General features: G+C 37.6%; 1 protein-coding gene across 1 annotated transcript; it reads left to right on the forward strand.

The window, feature by feature from the left end:
- On the forward strand, nucleotides 1,175–2,263 carry LOC104715084 (UPF0496 protein At3g28270-like). Its single transcript, XM_019229884.1, has one exon. It carries the CDS (start codon nucleotides 1,175–1,177, stop codon nucleotides 2,261–2,263), a length of 1,089 nt encoding a protein of 362 aa, XP_019085429.1.

Raw genomic sequence — 16,635 nt, forward strand, 5'->3', positions numbered from 1 at the left:
TGGGTCGCATACGTAGACATCGAATTAAGTAGAAAAACACATGGAGCCATCTGTTCATCGGACCATTATCAACCCGTATTTGCTGCAGGGTGTGTGCCAAAACAAGTTGTTAGCTCATCAACTCAGTTCAATTTTATGAATTCATTTCCTTTTAAAACTCACCTATAGTAATTGAGTTATATGATCGAGTTTAACTGAGTTGACAGTTATATGAGCGAATTCTAACGAATTATATAAGTTAACTGTTAGAATATATCCTACATTGGAAAAAACATGTATCCTTTATTAGCTATTATTAACATATGTTATAAATATATACAGTTCAATACTACAACTAAAATCACTGTACAGCAAACAAAACAATTGTGCTATTATCACACATGTGTAAATCTGCAAAACAACAACAAACATTTAATATTGGGGACAGGAAAAGTGTTTCCTCCGAACGATTCCACAATGCTCAAGTTTAATATTGGCCAGTTGACTTAATCGATAGATAATAAGTTGACTAAAAAATGGAAATAGGGAGCAATTCACGTGTTTAGCATTTAATGTCCACCCTATTTATTTCGAGATCTATATAATTCATATGTATAATATTATGGTTCTTGACCAAAAAAAATAACATGCAAGTATTCCTCGTACATAACCTCAATAAGTATATATATCTCAATAGTTGATTACTAACCTAACAGATCATTTAAACTTTAAACCTACAATATATTGAGCAAGATTCTCCCATTCAGTTTCTCGTAACTTTGTTTCTTCAACTCTTAACTCATTTTGATATGTTTACGTACTATATACTATCTTTCTTTTACGAGACAAAAGATTGATTTTGTAGATTAAAATATTGAAATGATTTTTTCACTTTATACTGTTCTTCATAGTTTATATTTTCTTTTTCTATCAAAAAATAATAATATATTAATTTATCAATAAAAATTTTAACTTTTTCTCAAAACATCAATCAGTTAGGAACAAAGGGAGTATAAGATTTTGCTCATATATATATATATATATATATATATATATTATACTAAAATTGTTTTAACCAATTTGTTTTTATACATAGAACTATATAAATATTTATTTTATTATTAGTTAATGCAAAACGTATGTCCTTAACCGCTCTACCTTTTTTTGATTTTTTTTCCTTCCAGTAATATCATCGATGGCATTATCCAAAGATACGATGTCGAAATGCTCAGAACACTTGAGTGCTTACAAATCCGCTTGTGAAGACGACCCAGACCTCAAATCATTTGATTCTGCGCTTCAGCAGCGAACCATCAAAGTGATAGACTCGCTCACCGCTGGAGCCGAGACTGGGTTGTCGTCCCAACACGAAGTACACAAGGAGGTCTCCCAGCACCTACTTGAAGTTAGCCAAGATGTGGCAAAGTTCATTCTTGAAAGCAAAGACAATGTGTGGGAGAGCGAAGCTCTAAAATCTTTGGTCATAGCCTATTTTGAAAATACCGTGAAGACTTTAAAGATTTTCAATACTATAGAGAGTTGCGTCGAGGACGCAGAGATGGGCCAACTTCTCATTCGAGATGCCGTGGCAGAGTTTCAGAAAGAGTCGGCAGAAGCGAATGTTGGTGGAACAAAGAAAAAGTATGAAAAAACCTTGAAGGTTCTGAAGAAGTTTAAAGCCATGGGAGATCCCTTTGATGGCACAGTGCTCAAGACTCAGTTGGAGTTGATCAAAAAGCAGCAGGAATCCCTTCTGGAAGAAGTTTGTGAGGCTATTAAAAAGCTTCAAATGGAAATTACTAATCTGGGGAAAGAAAGTTCAATTGCGAATGTGTTTTTTGGGGCTGTGTTTGCCGTTGTTGCCGCCGCATCGATAGCTCTAATGGCAACAGGCTTTGGCGGCTTTGGGGCTATATCGTCAACACTGATTGTGGCGGGATGGGCTGGCGTCGACACTGCCTTGCGTAGAAAGAATGATGCTCTGAAGAAACAGTTGGAAGGTCTGGAGACGGGTATAAAAATCAACCAAGAAGCGATGGAGACCGTATCTATTCTAGTCGATGGTCTAGAAGACCGTATCCAAAATATGTTGAAACTTGTAGATAATGCTATTGAGAATGAAGACGATGAGGCGGACACAAGACTTGTCCTCAAAGTCATCAGTGATAAAGTAGAGATATTAATAGAGAAAACTAAGGACGTTGGTGAAAGTGTGAAAAATCATAGCAAACTGATCGCAGAGGCCAGACTTCATGTTCTGCAAAAAATCAACAGTTCTGGATGATATTAATCCGTTTAAAGTTTATAACGATGTTTGTTGTTCAATAAGAGTCTCAAGACCCGTGTTTTCTATGTTTTAGGGTTTATAGCCCATTGTACCTTTTTTTTTCTTTTACTTTGTAACGTTGACCCATCCGTGAGGATTGGTTTATTAGGTTTTTATTTTTATACTTTGTTGAAATAAAGTTTGAAAAAAACTTGTTGTATTATTTTTAGGGAAAATCCAAAAAAAAACATCAAAGTGACACCAGCTTCCAGTTTAAACCTTGAAGGTTTTGCACTTCCAGTTTTATACCTCAAAATAATAATATTGTTAGCATAATACTCCATATTGACTTACATGTACGTGGGATCACAATGAAAAAACGCCATTTCGAATCAGTGGAACTCTATATCCTTCAATTCCCTTTTCTACTCTATGTCTCTCTTTTTTTTATGAACTCTGTTTTGATCCAATAATTCAACGGCGTTAACTATTGTTAACTACTCTGTTAATTAACAAAATAAAAAATTCTGATAAACTATGTGATTCCACGAACATATAAGCTAATTTGGGGTATTATGTTAGCAGTATTATTATTTTAAGGTATAAAAGTAGAAGTGAAAAATCTTCAAGGTTTAAACTGGGAGCTGGTGTTACTTTGAGGTTTTTTTTCTGAGATTTTTCCATTATTTTTATAATTCATCTTTTTGCAAATTAAATGAGCAAAACAGTAACCATATCCCTATCTTTCAAATGACGCAAACAAATTCCTTGTTGAAAATAAATTTGAATCTTCGCTGCGCTACGTCCTTCTAATAATTGCAGATGTTCACTACAAGAGATTATTATAATGTAAAAGCCACTTAATTAACAACAACACTTCACAAATGACGTAAAATTTCAAAATAAAAAGGGATTTTAATTAGAGTCGTTGTAGTAACCGACGCAATAAAGCAACGTTAAGTTTATAAATAAATTTAATATATCATTTTAGAGGTGAGCGCGTGAGTTCCACTCGCGGCTCTCTCCTCTCTCCTCCTTTCTCTTCTTCTGATCACGACTCCGTGCACCGAGTGAAGGGTTCCTCCGGCGATTCCGGCGTTGAAGACACTACAAGAAAACACGCATTTTGCGACTACACTATTAGTCACTTAATAGTCGCCAAATCAAGATTTACGACTAATTAGCGACTATTTCATACAATCGTTAATCGATAGTCGCTATTTGTTGTAGTCGTAAATTTAGTCGCAATTTTGCGACTAATAGGCGACTATATACATGTTGTCACATAGTAGTCATCATTTAGTCGTAAACTTTTGTGACTCCATTGCGACTAAGTTACGACTATATTCATAGTAGTCATCATGTAGTCGTTATTTTTAGTGACTAGGTTGCGACTATTCTGTGATTAAGAAAACTGAACAAATGGGTTGTTTATTTGGTCGGTAGATAGTCGTATAAGTTTTGGTGACTATATAGTGACTAATATATGTAATAGTCACTATATAGTCACTTTAGTTTTTAACTATATTGTTAAAATTTGATGACTATTTGGCGACTAACGTTTTCTGAAACTGGATATAGAATATTTTAATTTCTCTTTTTTCTTTTTAACCCTGTCAACCAAACCAACAAATGATTCTAAATTGGAAACCTAAAGAAACACATAATAATTATCATAGTTTTCAAAACACAAAGTACATACAACACATAGTGTCACCATTGAGTTCATCAAAAAATAGTTACTTAGTAGTAGGTAACACATAGAGTAACCTATGGAGTTGAAGTTGGATCTTCTTCTTGAAGAGGCTCTGTCGTGGTAGTCTCTTTAGCTGAATGGGCTGTCAAGAACTCCTTGAACCGTGGATCACATTGCCGCAGATACTTCCCCACCAAGTCCAACTCGTCAGTCTTCTCCTTCTGCCCAGCAATAATTTCGGATTGTTGAGCAATTTGTGCATCACGCTTCAACATTTCTGCATCACGCCTCAACATATTAGCAGCCTGCTCCTCTATCTTCCGTTGAGCTTCCTTCAATTGTTCTTGCATAGCCACAAAGGCTAAAGTGTCTCCTGCTTGCTTCCCCTTGCCATTGACAATGCAGTCATGGAGGCTTCCAACTCCAAAAGGTTTTCCTCTTGAATCCTTCTCAGTGGACTGCAAAGTAAGAGAAAATAAGATATTAGAGGATGTCAAATTAAACTCCAAGATAACATTTTTGTATTGTTAAAATAAAACGTAACCTGAAGAAAGATTTCTGTATATTCTTCAGTTGTTAGCTCTCGGGGCCGTGACTCCCCATCTGAGATGGCAGAAGGATCTTCCTGGAGCTGAGACAACCTCTCTTGCACATTCTTCTCATATGTTTCTGCTATCTTCTCTGCCTTCCGATCAACATATGTCCCATCAGGCTTTGTATGTGCCTTGATGAAAACCTCACCAATACGTACTTCTCTTCCCAATTCCTCTTCCTGTAATGTTAAGAAACAGACAAGTAAATTTTTAATGTAACAGCTAGGTCAAAAATAAAAGTGGCGAATGTGTAACAACAGAATTGGCTCACCATTTCGTTTTGAATCTGTTTATACGACTTTGGCCCTGAGAGGTGGACATGAGGACCGAGGCCATTACGGTCAGACATACGGCAATCAGAATATGTTTTGCTCCTTTGTTGTGCTTCTTCAGTGTCCCAGAATTCTGTCATTGTTGTCCATAGAGTAGTTCCAATCCATTTAGGTTGGCGTCTAGTAGTTCTCACGGTGCTAACCATGTCTTTGAGCCGATTTTGACAGATGGTCTCGAAGTGAGCTTGAACAGTCCCAGTTATCAAAGGATCCCAAGTGTGGGTTTTCTACAAAAAACAAAAAGAAAATAGCTAATGTGAGTGAAAAGAAGCACAAGTAAATAAAACAATATATGAAGAGTAAAGCAGTATGTGAAGCTTAAAGCTATATATGAAAGCTAGAGGACAGAACACTTAACCGCAAACTCAATGAAGTATCTTTCCTGTTTATCCCGAGGAACACATGTCCAGCTGTAGAAAGGACCTTCAAATTTGTTTAAAAGAATTTTAGTAATCTTCCGAGTGAGCGTAGATCCAGGGTCACGATCAAACCTCCAGACACATGAAACAATAAAACCAAAGTCAACCATCAGAGACACTCAAAATAACAAATCGATAAGTCTAAGAGTTTGTAACCGTACCATTCTGTCTTTGGTAGGGGAATGGGAGAGAGGACGGTGGTGAACTCATGTCTGTTTGGCACTAGAAGCAGTGCATTCAGAGCCCGCAATGTGTCCTCCTGGAGTTCCGGCAACACCGGAGGATAATCAGCTTGGAAATTGTTGCCTTGAGACGATGGATGCGAACGATGACTGCGAGTCTGAGAGACTTCAGCTGGAGAAGGCGGAGGGTCAACTAGAGTAGGCGGAGGGTCAACTAGAGCAGGCGGAGGATGCGACGGATTGTAGTGGACTTCTTGAGAACGAGTCGGGTTCACTGTAGTCTGCGGTGGGTGAGTGTAGGAGTTGTGAAAAAGCTGTTGAGACGGAGGATGCGACGGATGGACTTCTTGAGAAGGGGTCGGGTTCACTGTAGGCTGCGGTGGGTGAGTGTAGGAGTTCTGAAAAAGCTGTTGAGGCGGAGGATAGTTCCGGATTTGGGCCGCCGATGACTGTCGTTGTACTTCAGGCGTCTGCAGCGGAGGAGGAGATTGGACCGCCGGCGTGAAGTTGTACTGATTGGGTAGAGTGTGCGACCGTTTATTTGCTGTTGACGCTCCGACTCTCTGAGAAACGTTAGGAGCAGCAGGTTTCCTCTTCCTTCCTCCTCGATTAGGCATCGTTTGAGATGATGGGAATGATTAGGGTTACGGATTTGGGGGAATCGAGAGGAAGAAGAGAAGGATTAGGGTTTAGATTTGGGGGATCGAGAGGAAGAAGAGAAGGATTAGGGTTTAGATTTGGGGGAATTGAGAGGAAGAAGATGCGGATTAGGGTTAAGAGTTGGGAGAATCGAATCGAGAGGAAGAAGAGAAGGCTGCGAGAGGAAGAAGATAATGGGGATTAGGGTTTTCGTATTAGGGGGAATCGAGAGAAGAAGAGGGATAATGGGTTTGGGTTTGGGTTTAGTTAGGATTAGTTAGGATTAGTTTGGGATAATGGGTTTGGGTTTATGTTTAATTAGGCCCAAATTTTAATCTAAGCCCAGATTTTACAATTTTAATTACAATTTTAGTTTACCAAATTTATTTATAAAACACTGATTAATTTTAATTACAATTTTAATTAACCAAATTTTAATTACAATTTTAATTAACCAAATTTATTTAATTACAATTTTAATTAACCAAATTTTAAAATTTTAATTACAAGTTATTTATATAACCAAATTTATTACACAATAATATTACACAATAATATTACACAATAATATTACACAATAATATTACACAATAATATTACACAATAATATTACACAATAATATTACACAATAATATTACACAATAATATTACACAATAATATTACACAATAATATTACACAATAATATTACACAATAATATTACACAATAATATTACACAATAATATTACACAATAATATTACACAATAATATTACACAATAATATTACACAATAATATTACACAATAATATTACACAATAATATTACACAATAATATTACACAATAATATTACACAATAATATTACACAATAATATTACACAATAATATTACACAATAATACACAAATATTACACAGTAAAAAGACAAAAATTAAAAAACAAATACATAGTAATTTTGCCAAATAATTATTGTTCTTCGTCTTCTTGTTCTTCATCATCAGAAGACGATAAATTACACTGGAATTCATCTTCTGGATCCGCATCTCCAACATCGTAATCAAGGTTTATTGGATTAGCATCTGCTACCAAATTGTCGACTATGAGATCTTCAACTGTAGTCATCAATACAGCATCATCATTTTCTGTTTGCAACAGAGTCGGTTCATTGTTTTCATATTCTCCTGAAATGTTTCCCCTCGGATTTACTTTCAAAACACTTAGCCACTCTCGCTTTGGTTTCTTTGTGTATGGATACGGAATATAGCAAACTTGATCCGCTTGAGATTCTGTTTGCACAAAATCGCAATTTAGTATGGATAGTTACATTAAATAAACTTATATATAAATTCTAGACAAGTCTTACGTACCTAAAATGAATGGCTCATATTTGTTGTATTTTCTCGAAGAGTTCACGTCAACAACGCCACTATTGCTCTTCCGAGTCCCTCTACCAATGACAGGATCATACCACTTACACTTAAAAAGTGTGATTCTCAAATTGGTCATCCCTTCGTACTCAAGTTCTATGATATCAGTTAAGTTCCCATAGAAATCTGCACCATCAGATGCATCAGTGTAATTTTCACCTTTAACACATACACCATAGTTACATGTCTTCCGTCCAGCGCCGTGATTCTGCGTATGAAACACATAGCCTCTTGTAAAGTATATTGGCCAAGTTTTGACCTTGTGTAAAGGTCCATGCACTATCTCTTGAACCCAAGTAGGAAATGGATTTGTGGCGTTCCAGTATATAACCTGCGTATACATATAAATATTATATATCAATGATATAATTAAATAAATGCATAATCAGAGTCGGTTACATGGGTTCGAGTATACTTACATAATCTTTCACCCACACATGATATTCTTCAGCTCTTTTCGTGGACAGTTCTTTTTCGGTTAATTCAGGATATTTGGTAGAAAGAAAATCCTCGAACATACTAAGAAAATTAAATATATTTAATATATATGAGAAATATTTGTGGAGTCTATATATTTGCGAGTCTATATTATATACCTCTCAATTGGTTGAAAATAGTCACAATTCCGTAAAACATATGCATGTGCGCACTGATAGTCTCTCTCTGAAAGCCATACTTCATGCATTTCCCCACTTGGGCGACCGACATGAGTAAATATATTAGGGACTCCAGGGACATGATATATTGGGACTTCACCTTCATAGAATCTTGTTAACCTGATCAAATAAGATAATTAAAAATAATTCAAATTAAGTATAAATTTTAATTTCATTTAATTATACCTTGATTTTGTTTGTATATGATCGGCAAAGTAGTGCTCAGAGAAGTAAGCAATCTCGTCATTGATATAGGACTCAACGATTGATCCAGCCGCATATCTTTTGTTCTTCGCTTTTCCTTTCAACTTTTTGAAAAATCTTTCAAAAGGATACATCCACCTATATTGGACAGGGCCTCCCAATTCTGCCTCATATGGGAGATGTATAGGCAGGTGCTCCATCACATCAAAAAATGATGGTGGAAATATCTTCTCTAAGTTGCATAAGATCAAAACAATGTTATGTTTAAGAATTTGAACGCGACTTTTTTGCAAAGTTCTTGAGCATAAGTCCCTGAAAAATGCTCCAATCCCTGAAAATTTCATGTCTTAGGAAATTATATTTAAAAATATATACTACTAATTTAATTAAATAGGTAATCTGTACTACCTGATAATGCAAGGTGAACGTTCCGGTCTAGGAGTTCTGCGAAGATAAATGGAAGAAGTCGCTCCATAAAAACATGGCAATCATGACTCTTCATTCCTGAAAACTTGCCATTGATCAGATCAACACAACTAGCCAAGTCTGACGAATAACCATCTGGAAATTTCACCGCATGCTTGACACATTCCAATAAACTTGTTTTGGCTTCCTTTGTCAATGTATATGCTGGGAATGGAGCTTTACCCTTCCTATCAATATGTAAGTGTGGTCGAGAACAAAATTGTTCTATGTCCAATCTTGACATGATGTTATCTTTAGATTTACCCTGTACACTCATAAGAGTATACAAGATGTTGTCCACAAAATTCTTCTCGGTATGCATCACATCAATATTATGTCGGAGATTGAGGTCCTTCCAATAAGGTAGCGACCATAATATGCTTTCTTTGTGCCAATTATGTTCCTTTCCATAGCCTGGCATCTTCTTTTCATGACCGTTACCACCGACTTCCCTGGTTTTTGGTGGATTTACATCTTTCAAACGCTCGTAATAAACTTGCTCACCAGTTAAAGACTGCGGTGGATAGTCGTTAGAAGCGTCTCTTCCCTTCAGGAAATCTTTTTTGTTCTTCCTTAATTGATGACCATGAGGCAGGAATCTTCGGTGACAATCAAACCAACATGTCTTCCTTCCTTTGGGTAGATAAAACGACTTTGTACTTTCCATGCAAATTGGACAAGATAATTTACCGTGGGTGGTCCATCCCGATAACATGCTATACGCCGGAAAGTCGCTTATCGTCCACATCAGCACTGCTTTTAGATTGAAGTTTTGATTCAAAGACACATCGTATGCATCGACTCCAGTAGACCACAACTCTTTTAACTCCTCAATAAGAGGTTGTAGGAAGATATCGAGGCTAGCTCGCGGATGATTTGGCCCAGAATTCAGAATTGTAAGAAACAAGTACTCCGTATTCATGCACATACCAGGGGGTAAATTATATGGAGTCAAGATCACAGGCCACAGTGAATGATTACGAGACATGCCAAATGGATTGAACCCATCGGTACATAATCCAAGGTAGACGTTACGGGGTTCTTCCGCAAACCGAGGGTTAAGCTCTTGGAAATATCTCCACTCCGCCGCATCAGAAGGATGATTCATTTCTCCCTCTTTTGATTGGTGCTCTGCATGCCATCTCATTGCCGCTGCAGTCTTTTGGCTCTGATACATTCTCTTCAACCTATCAGCAATAGGTAGATACCACATACGACTATAGGGTACTCTTGTTCTCCGTTGGTCCTCCTTAGGCTTCCATCTTGGTGAACCACAAAATAGACATGTCTCTTCCTTTTCGTCTTCTTTCCAGAAAATCATACAATTGTTAATACAAACATCAATTGTATAATATGGAAGGCCCAAATTACGCATCAATTTCTCTGTCTCGTAATGTGAACCGGTAGACTGGTTGCCTTCTGGTAAGTAATCCGTCAAAATTCCGCAAACCGAATCTACTAACTTTTCACTCATATTATACTCCGCCTTATTTTGCATCACTCGAGCAGCCAATGACAATTGCGAGTGACCTTCACGACAACCATCATATAAAGGAGTTTTTGCACTATCTAACAAGTCGTAAAATTTCTGAGAATGGTTTTGTACCGGTTCTTCCACATTCTCATAACTCTCATTTTGATGATAATTATCATCTAAACCCACATTATAACGAAATGCATCATTCACCATATCCACATATGGATCTTCTACTACATTACCCATTTCTTCATGACTCCCATCATACGTCCTATCAGTGTAACTACTTCCTATATCCAAATTAATTTCTTCGCCGTGGTTATACCAAACATAATAATCTGGCATAAATCCATTACTAAACAGATGACTCATAACTCTTCTACCCGAGAGATATCTATTGTTTTTGCAAACACTACATGGACAGAGAAACTTACCCCCATTATTCTGAACTGTTTCTTGGCTACTTGCAAACGTTAAGAATTGGTCCACCCCCACTTCGAATTCAGATGAAAAATTCCCCGTCACTTCATCGAACCTCTTGTACATCCACTCCCGATAATTACCGCTATTACCACCATAATTGTAATATTCTGCCATTATAATTATATATATAAAAAATTATATAAAGCAAACTTTTTTTTTTTTGATTTAGAATTTTTTTTTTAGAGGAGGAAAGTGAGTTAGGAGTGAAGAGAACAAATGAGTGCAACTTCTTTTTATAGACTTTCCTAGGTGACTAATAGGTGACTAATAGGCGACTACATAATAAAAGTTGGTACACCAACCCCCGCATGGAAAACACGTTTCTTTTAACTGTTTTTTGCGACTACTTGGCGACTACACGATGACTATGTAATGACTCGCCGTAAGAGTCGCCTAACAGTCGCTAAATTTTACGACTACTTTACGACTACCTTATGACTCGCCGAATGAGTCGCAACGTAGTCGCCAACGTTTACGACTATTTGACGTGGTCGTACTGTAGTCGCTAATTTGGCGACTAAGTTGCGACTATATAATTCCATTAACAATATAGTCGCCTCTTAGTCGTTAATATACGACCACCGTAACGACTGCATGAATTAGTCGTTTAAGAGTGACTATTTAGCGACTAAATCCATGTAGTCGCAGAATAGTCGCTAAATCGTCACTATGTAGTCGTTAATTTTGGCGACTACATATGTGGTCGCTATGTGTAGTCGCTAATCACCTGTTTTCTTGTAGTGAGAGGAACCACTGGTCCATGGCGCTTCATCCGTAGTCCACTGCATCTACCGGCGAGGTCACCAGATCGAAATCAAGGGAGTTTGTGGCGAGGAGAAGCTTCCGCAGGACAATTCCGGTAAGAGCTCTACCGGCGGCGTGGCTATGCGGTTAGAAGAAGGTAGTTCTCGGCGAGGTATGAGAAAGATACGGCGGTTAGATCTGAACGGCTGGAGACGCAGGAGGTTTTGTCACGGCCGGTGGTTTGACGGGGGAGGTCTATTGCCGGAAAGGCAAGGCTAAGCCACCGTCGATGGCTGTTTAGATCTACTCCCTACTGCTCTATCTCTATCAGACTGAACTATAGCTTCCGGATTACTAGATCGGTTTCTTCTTCCTTCTCTTCACAACTCTACGGTGGCGGGATGGTGATGGTCCTGTGTCACCTTCTCCGTTTGACTCCCGTTTTCCCGGCTCGCCGGTGGTCCTGGGCCGACGAGTATCCGCAACTTCGTGGGAGGGCGGCTGCAATAGGGTTCTCCATTGCAGATTAGGGTTTCTGGCTCATACCGGTTAGCTATCGGTTTAGTTTGGTATACNACGGCTGGAGACGCAGGAGGTTTTGTCACGGCCGGTGGTTTGACGGGGGAGGTCTACCGCCGGAAAGGCAAGGCTAAGCCACCGTCGATGGCTGTTTAGATCTACTCCCTACTGCTCTATCTCTATCAGACTGAACTATAGCTTCCGGATTACTAGATCGGTTTCTTCTTCCTTCTCTTCACAACTCTACGGTGGCGGGATGGTGATGGTCCTGTGTCACCTTCTCCGTTTGACTCCCGTTTTCCCGGCTCGCCGGTGGTCCTGGGCCGACGAGTATCCGCAACTTCGTGGGAGGGCGGCTGCAATAGGGTTCTCCATTGCAGATTAGGGTTTCTGGCTCATACCGGTTAGCTACCGGTTTAGTTTGGTATACCCGGGTCAATTTTGGTCTTTGTTATCTGGTTTGGTTTGATGTAATTGGACTGGGCCCTAAGGGGATAATTGTATGGGTCTATTCCGAAAATAGCTCTTTGGGCATATATGTTTATAAATTGAAAGCCTTTTAACAAAAAAAAAAAAATTAATATATTAATTAATTAATTTTTAGGTTTTAATTAAACCATTGTAATAACTAATAATCTCTCTCTTCTTCAATCAAAGCTGCTCAACCCAGAAAACATTCAAAATCAAAATAGAAGAACTTTTACCAAAAAAAAAAATCAAAATAGAAGAACGTACAACTCGATCAAAGTCAAGGGTTTTTTCGTTTCTCTGCAATTCTAATTGGACTAAACTCGTTCATCATCAGTCCCAAAAGATCCTGAATCGATCTCATCATTCTGGATTAAAAAAATTTCTCGAATCCGGTTCGTATTATTAAAACGGTCATAAAGAAAACAAGGTTCAAGAACTAAAAGAAAAAGAAGGAAGATAGGATCGCCATGTCATTGGTAATGCATTAGGTTTCTTTTCCTCGTTGAAACCTCTTTGCTAAACCCCATAGGAAAAACCCAAAGTAAGAAAAAGAGTGCAAATCCTCCTAACAACTTTGGTGTCTTCATCCTTGGGTACGGATGAACATTGTCCAGATTGCATCGTCGGACGTCATCAATTGGCGGCTTGAGGTGGGGTCGTGGTCACTACAAGAAATATGTGTATTCATAGCACATGAGGATAGCACTAATTTGGAAACTGCTATTGTAGATAGCAAACTTGGTTAGGGTACTTTATTACAGCATTAGATTAGTGCTTTACCGTAATTTTACTATGCGGGAAGCTAAATTGTGTTTTGGAGCCTAATATTGTGCTATAAGCGCCAATACCGAGCATCATACTTAGTAAAAAAAGACAACTTTCTTAAAGAAAAAAAAATATATTTTTGACTAAAAGAAAAAACATCTCGATTTCACATCTTTCTCTGCTACAATCTCGATTGCAATCAACGGTAACAATCTCTATTTTCAACGGCAATAATCTATGTTCTTTGCCGACAATAATCTCTATCTTCGACGGCCTCCACATTTCCGATGCTAATCTCCACCTTCGGCAGCTGAAATTTGCATCTCCATCGTTCAAATTAGGGTTCTTTAGATTCGAGTTCACATCAGATCTCTGCAAGAAGACGAAACTCGAAGGTACGAATTCACCAATCTATACCTCGATTAGGTTTTCCTTTACCCGAATTGTATCTGGTAATTTCGAGCTTCGACGGCTTCAATTGTCCTCTTTGATGTGCTTTGTGTTTTGTGTTTCGGGTGACACTGCTTAGCCCAAATGATTGAGTGAAGAAGACGATGTCATTAACGACTCAACATTGTTCAATTTAGGACTCAACATTGTTAAATTTAGGACTCAACTTATGAGTGTGAGATTGTTCTTTTGTTTGTTATTTTTAGAACTCAAAATTGTTAAATTTAGGACTCAACATTGTCAAATTTAGGACTCAATTTAGAACCTATTAATAGTCAGTATTTGATTGTTCTTTTGTTTGCTATTTTCACTTGAATAAGTCGATTAGGTTTTTCTTCAACTTCAGTAGTTCGTATTTTACTTACTAATTAATTTTGTTCTTCTGTGTTTCAAGCAAGGGGTAACAAAGAAGCCAGTTGTTTTAGTACTGAAAAGAAGCAAGACAATCATCTCCTTGAGGCATTTGGTTATAGAGGTAAGAAGCAATGTTCCCCAATGTTCATGTGTGTTTGACATAAGCTTTTATTGTTATGTCTATGTGTTTGACAAAAGCTGTTATTGTTATGTCTATGTGTTTGACAAAGAATAATATATGTGATTTTATCTTAAATGTTTTTCTCGATAACAAAGAAGGTAGCTAGTTTTTCTTGTGTCTTTGACTGTTGAATAAGCTGTGAGTGTTATGTATATGTTATTAAAATCTGTTAATGATTAAGTTGTTATTTGGTATTGTTATTTGAATAATCTGAGTTTGATGAACTTGTTTAACCCTTCACTAAGGTTTAAACATAAAATGTTGGACAAGGCATGGGTTCATCTTCGCAGGTATGGAGTATATATATATGTAGGTTGTGTTTTAAATGAGTGCTCATAGGATGAATAAGAGTTTATGTTTGTCTGCTTTCATACTACTACACTATAGAGCTGATCCTGCATATGAGAGAGGTGCTTGGAGCTTTGTTAATGCGGTGTTAGGAGATAGTGACTTGGTAATATGTCCATGTATAGACTGTCAAAATTTAGATCGTCATCAACCAAGCACTGTAGTGCATCATCTTGTGACAAAGGGAATGGATGAGACTTACAAGATGCGGAATGATTGGTTTCATCATGGAGAAGTGGACTCAGAGGCTCAAGATGGAAGAAAAACTTCCCAGTGGAATGATGAGATTTTCAGATTATTTCAAGCTGCTGAATATTTAGATGAAGAACTATTTCAGAAGGATGACTTATATGAGATTCCTGAGGGTGAAGACAAGCAAGAAGATGAGTTCTTATCAAAGATAGCAGATGCGGAGACACCTTTGTATCCAAACTGTTCAAGTCATAGCAAGCTATCAGCTATTGTGACTCTTTATAGATTAAAGACTGAGAATGGTTGGTCAGACAAAAGTTTTGACAAGCTGCTTGAGACATTGTCAGAAATGTTACCCGTGGACAATGTTCTTCACACGTCATTCTATGAAGTGAAGAAATTTCTGAGATCATTAGGTATAGGTTATGAGAAGATACATGCATGTGTAAATGACTGCATTTTATTTAGAAAGAAGTACGAGATGGCTGAGAGTTGTCCAAAATGCAAGGTTTCAAGATGGAAGATTAACATGCAAACTGGTGAAGTACAGATTTTTTTTTTTGAACTGTTGTTGGGTATTGCTTGGTGAAACTCTAGAATGTTATGTGGTATTAGTTAGTTATTTTGTTATGTGGTTTTCTCAACTCCGCAGCAGAATGTCATGAAGGATAATAAGAAATGCAAGCTCATGGATATAACTGGTAGTAACCGAGTTGTTGCTGAAGGACGATGGGCATCAAATGATCCATGTGTTAATATCCATTGTGTACCCTTGGGTCCAGATGCAGTTCGAGTTTGGGTAGATGTTGTGAAGATCAAAAGTGCAGCAGTGTGGAGGAAAAGTTCTGAAATTGAGACAATGAAGATGCGCTTGGTACTTCTATTGCATGGCCAGAGGACAAAGTTATGTGCTCCCAGGATTGAAGTCATGTAGAGCTATCCAAGTTGTTCATCTCTTTTTCATTAGACTTTAATTATCTTGAATGTTTCAGACATGGTTTTTAAGTTTAGTATGAGTTTGAACTTGGTCTGTGAAGATATTTAAGTATTTTGTATGAATGATTTATGCAATTTGCAATTCAATATAAATATTTATAATTAAATTACAATATTGTATTAATTAATATTTGAATATTGAAATGCACAGATAAACGTTATAATACAATCTTGTACTGCAGAAACAAAACGCTAATGTAAAGTATAAAATAGCAGTAATTTATTGTCATTACTAAGTTTATAATTGCATACAGGAATTACCATAATAAAGTATCAAATGGCAGATAATAGATGCTATTGTAAACCCTTTTATAGCAGCAACAATAGTGCTATCGTATATTGATTTATAATAGCACATCAATTAACGCTATGTTAGATGGGGGGTCTAAGATGGCAGCGGAAAAGATAGCGCTTATAGAAATGCTATCATAAACCTACCATAGACGCATATTTTTTGTAGTGGGTCATGGACAAACCGTCAGACAGAGAGGTTGCACTTGTTCCTCACGTTCCTTGCTGCACTCTTGCTCCGTGTGTTCACCCCGAACATGATCCTTGTGGACTTGAAGTTGCGTCCATGATATGTGTCTTGGTATGGTCGCGTCGGTGTCAAAGATTGTGTCCAAGTCCAAAGTCATGTCCGCGTCTGGTTCAGCTGTCTTTGTTTCATCAAAACCTCTCCCAATTCTTTGGCTCAACCTCCAGCTTTCACATTCCCATCTCCATGTCCATCATCTGCTCCACCAGTTTGGCATGACAACTGTAAGCGCAATGCTGAACTTGGATCTAAAAGAGGCGGGGGGGGGGGGGGGGGGG

Source organism: Camelina sativa, chromosome 9 (assembly GCF_000633955.1).
Source record: "Camelina sativa cultivar DH55 chromosome 9, Cs, whole genome shotgun sequence".
In the NCBI taxonomy this organism is placed as follows: domain Eukaryota; kingdom Viridiplantae; phylum Streptophyta; class Magnoliopsida; order Brassicales; family Brassicaceae; genus Camelina; species Camelina sativa.

What these genes read in the sequence shown, in the direction of transcription:
- LOC104715084 (XM_019229884.1), top strand. Translation starts at nt 1,175, where the DNA reads ATGGCATTATCCAAAGATACGATGTCGAAATGCTCAGAACACTTGAGT.